We start from the raw sequence: 3954 nt of genomic DNA on the forward strand, positions 1-3954 counted from the left end.
CCCAGCTAATTAGTCACCTGTCATCCAACATCGACCCCATGGTTTAAACCATCTTCTATCAATTCAGAGAATTAGCTTGACAGTACGACATGCAACACGATCAACAGCACAGGTCGGCAAAAAGACAGAACATAACATGCCTGCAGTACTACGCCCATTGCCTTTCAGTTCAAGAATCATTGTCTCCCATTTTCTATGGTGGGAAGCTTTTCCAACAATATGTGGTAGACGCATATATTCGTGTGGAAGCCGACAGATTGCAGTACATACGAACAAAGCAGAATGATCTACGTGTTGAACTTTATCAAGACCTCATGGACCACATTAACACTAAAACTGAAATGCACAATCTTCAACACGGAAAAATCGTCGTCCTGCCGTCTTCCTTTCAAGGATTAACGCGCGCAATGCAACAAAACTACCAAGATGCCACGGCCATAGTCGCTAAGTATGGAAAACCAGACTTATTCCTTACGCTCACTTGCAATCCCACGTGTCAAGATGTTCAAAAAGCCCTCTTCCCTGGCCAACAAGCACAAGATCGACCCGATATTGTTGCCAGAGAGTTCCAGCAGCACCTACGTGAACTCATGACGGATATAACAAAAAAACACGTACTCGGCAAACCAATCACCCACATCTATGTTATAGAGTTCCAAAAGCGGGGTCTCCCACACTGTCATCTACTCATCATCTTGGCAGAGCATAGCAAATTACGAGACCCAAGCGACATCGATTCCATAATATCGGCACAAATACCTGATCTAACAGAACATCCCGAGTTGTTCCAAGTCATAAAGACAACGATGGTTCACGGTCCATGTGGAATCCTCAGCAAACGTGCACCATGTATGGCCGACGACAAATGCACAAAAGACTATCCAAAGGAGTTCCGAGAAACAACAGCACTTGCAATCGACGGATCCAACGCCAAATAGATAACCGCTGGGTTGTACGGTGCAACCCCTACTTATCACAGAAGTACCAAGCACATATCAACCTAGAAGCCTGCACTTCAATCAAGAGTGTAAAATACTTATTCAAGTGTTTACAAAGGCCACGACTGCACCAACATCCAAGTCACAGAATCCTGTCAACTCCACCACGATGAGGTCTCCACCTTCATTGACGCCAGGTACATCAGCTCACCAGAGGCTTATTGGAGATTGGCTGAGTACAAACAACACCACCAATCACATGCCATCATCAGACTTGCCCTCCATCTACCCAGCCAACAACCCGTTTATTTCACTCCAGGAAACCACATTGCTGCAGCAGATGTCTCCACCACCAAGGACACAATGCTAACAGCATTCTTCAAACTCAACTCACAGCAACCCACCGACCTCTGCTATCATCAATTGCCAAATCACTACGTCTACAACAAATCCAGCCAAACATGGAAACCAAGACAACGTGGCGCTGAAACAACAATAGGCCGCATGTATTCTGTCAGCCCCAGAGACATGGAACGATATTGTCTGTGTCTCCTCCTGCTCCACGTCCCAAGCCCCACCTCATATTTAGACCTACGAACAGTTGACAACCAAGTCTCCGACACATTCAAGGAAGCATGTATACGTAGACACCTCCTCATCAATGACACCGAATGGAATAAAGCCCTCTCTGAAGCAACTCTCCTCCAAATTCCACAACAGCTTCGATCCCTATTCACCACCATTTGTATATATTGTGATCCAACCAACCCCCTGCAACTTTGGGAAAAACACCAGGATGCCATGCTTGAAGATTACACCCATCGCCAATATTCAACCGACATAGCAACGCAACTAGCTCTTCAAGACATCAACACGTCCCTGCAACAAAATGGGACAAGCTTGAGAAAATTAGGACTACCAGATGTTGACCTACTCCAAATTGAACATCTCCCCACAGAAACTGTCGATATTGCAGCAGAAGCAGAAAAAGCCCATACCCAGTTAATGCACCTCAACGAAGACCAGCGCACCTTAAGTGCTACAAGATTTGGATTCACTTTCTCAAGATGCACATACGTCTTCCAGTCGATGTTACTTCATAGCTGGACCAGACGGGAGTGGCAAAACAACAGTGTACAACACACTCATCACCTGTTGATGCAGTAAATCCATCCAAGTTGCGAACATCTAAGGAATAACATCTAATAAGAAGGAAGTATCATCTGCGTATTGCGATATTTTAAAAACTTTATCCCACAGTTCAATGCCTTTAATGCTCTTATTATTCCTAACTGCAATCCCTAGAAGCTCAGCACACATGACAAATATGTAGGGAGAGATTGGGGCCCCCTTGTCTGCAGCCTCTACCTAGTTTCAGGAAACTTGAAGTGTCCATTTTGTATGATGCCGGATTCTGTACCTCTTTGAAACAGTTGAATCACTTTTTTAAATAAATCTCCAAAATTAAAAACATCAAGGGCCTTTTTAATGAAACCCCAGGAAACTGTGTCAAAAGCTTTATCAAAATCAATTAGTAATAACATTCCTGCTGTACTTTGCATCTGGGTCTTGAAAATGATGTCATACAATAGCCGAATATTTTCGCCAATAAATCTCCCTGGAATAAAGCCTTTTTGATCCTCATTTATTAGCCTAGTCTAGAACTGCCTGGATTCTTTCAGCTATGCAGGATGACATAAGTTTATAGGACAGATTTAGTAGAGAAATTGGACGCCAGTTTTTTAGACGATTACGTGGTTTACCTGGTTTAGGTATGCAGGTTATCAGACCTTGCTTTTGTGTTATGAACATTGTGCTATTAGCATAGGCATAGTTAATGGAACGGAGTAAAAACTGTCCAATGTCGCACCAAAAGAATTTAAAGAATTCGGGAGTATATCCATCCAAACCCAGGCTTTTATCATTTTGGGATCTTTTTAGGGCTTCTAGAAGTTCTTTATATGTGATTGGACCTTCAAGACTAGTTTTTTCGTTTTCTGATAGTGTTGGTATATCCTCTATATTGAGCTTTTTGAAAAAAACATGCGTTAGTGATATAGTCATTTTTACATGCATATAATTTTTCATAGAAAAGTTTTTGTTTGTAGGATTCCGTTTTGGTTCATCACTGAAGATCCATCATCTTTTTTTAGTTCTAGTATCGTTTTATTTATGTGGTTTCTATTTTCCAGATTACAAAAATAGGATGTTGGTTTTTCAACTAGCTCATGCCATCTTGCTCTAGATCGAATCATAGTCCCAACGTGGTTGTTCCGAATATCTTCTAATTCTAAATTTAAATTTTCTAAAATATCTAGGTTGTTTCTTGCAGTCTTGGGGTGTGCATTTATTTGGTCATCCAGCGTTTTAATCTTTGGCTCCAATGCTTTTTCTAATTCACGGTTTTCCCGTTTTTTACGAGAGGCATAAGAAATGATTTTTCCTCTGAGCTAGACTAATAGCGTTTCCCAAAATAGTTGATCCGTGATATTGAGTTGAAGATCTTTACATGGACAGGTTAATATGTACTCTGGGTTATAGGGTGAGGCAGCATAAATGGATTTTATATTTATTATCTCTTTTTTTATTAGTTTAACAAATTCATGGTCTTTGAGTAATGCGTTATTAAATTTCCAGTATCCTTTTCCGTGCTGTTCAAAAGATGTGTTAAGAACTTAAGAGTAACATTCACGGGAACATAATCCGATTTACACTTCGGGAGAATATATACGAATCTGAAAAAATTGATAATAGATTCTCAGTGGCCAGAAAGAAGCGCCATTTTAATAGGGTTTCTTTTTGACCATGTGAAATGTTGATCATTTTCATGGAATGCTCTTAGTTGGGTCCAGAACCTCAATCCCGTGACCATTCTCTGGCTAACATGTTTTGACGATTGATTTGACTTCTATGAACGTTTTATAAAAAATTTAGAAACCCGGCCCCTCCCAAAAATGCAGGCATTTTTTGCTAGGGGGCCAAATCCAAAATTGCCGCCGACGCCATTTTTAAAAAT

The 3954-nt window shown here is 41.0% G+C and overlaps 1 protein-coding gene across 1 annotated transcript; it reads left to right on the top strand.

Moving 5' to 3' along the window:
* Window positions 1–407: 407 nt before the first annotated feature.
* LOC106820796 lies at window positions 408–938 on the top strand. The gene has a single exon (XM_014825366.1). The coding sequence runs from the start codon at window positions 408–410 to the stop codon at window positions 936–938; it is 531 nt and encodes a 176-aa protein (XP_014680852.1).
* Window positions 939–3954: the final 3016 nt, after the last annotated feature.

Source organism: Priapulus caudatus, unplaced genomic scaffold (genome assembly GCF_000485595.1).
Source record: "Priapulus caudatus unplaced genomic scaffold, Priapulus_caudatus-5.0.1 Scaffold48, whole genome shotgun sequence".
In the NCBI taxonomy this organism is placed as follows: Eukaryota; Metazoa; Priapulida; class Priapulimorpha; order Priapulimorphida; family Priapulidae; genus Priapulus; species Priapulus caudatus.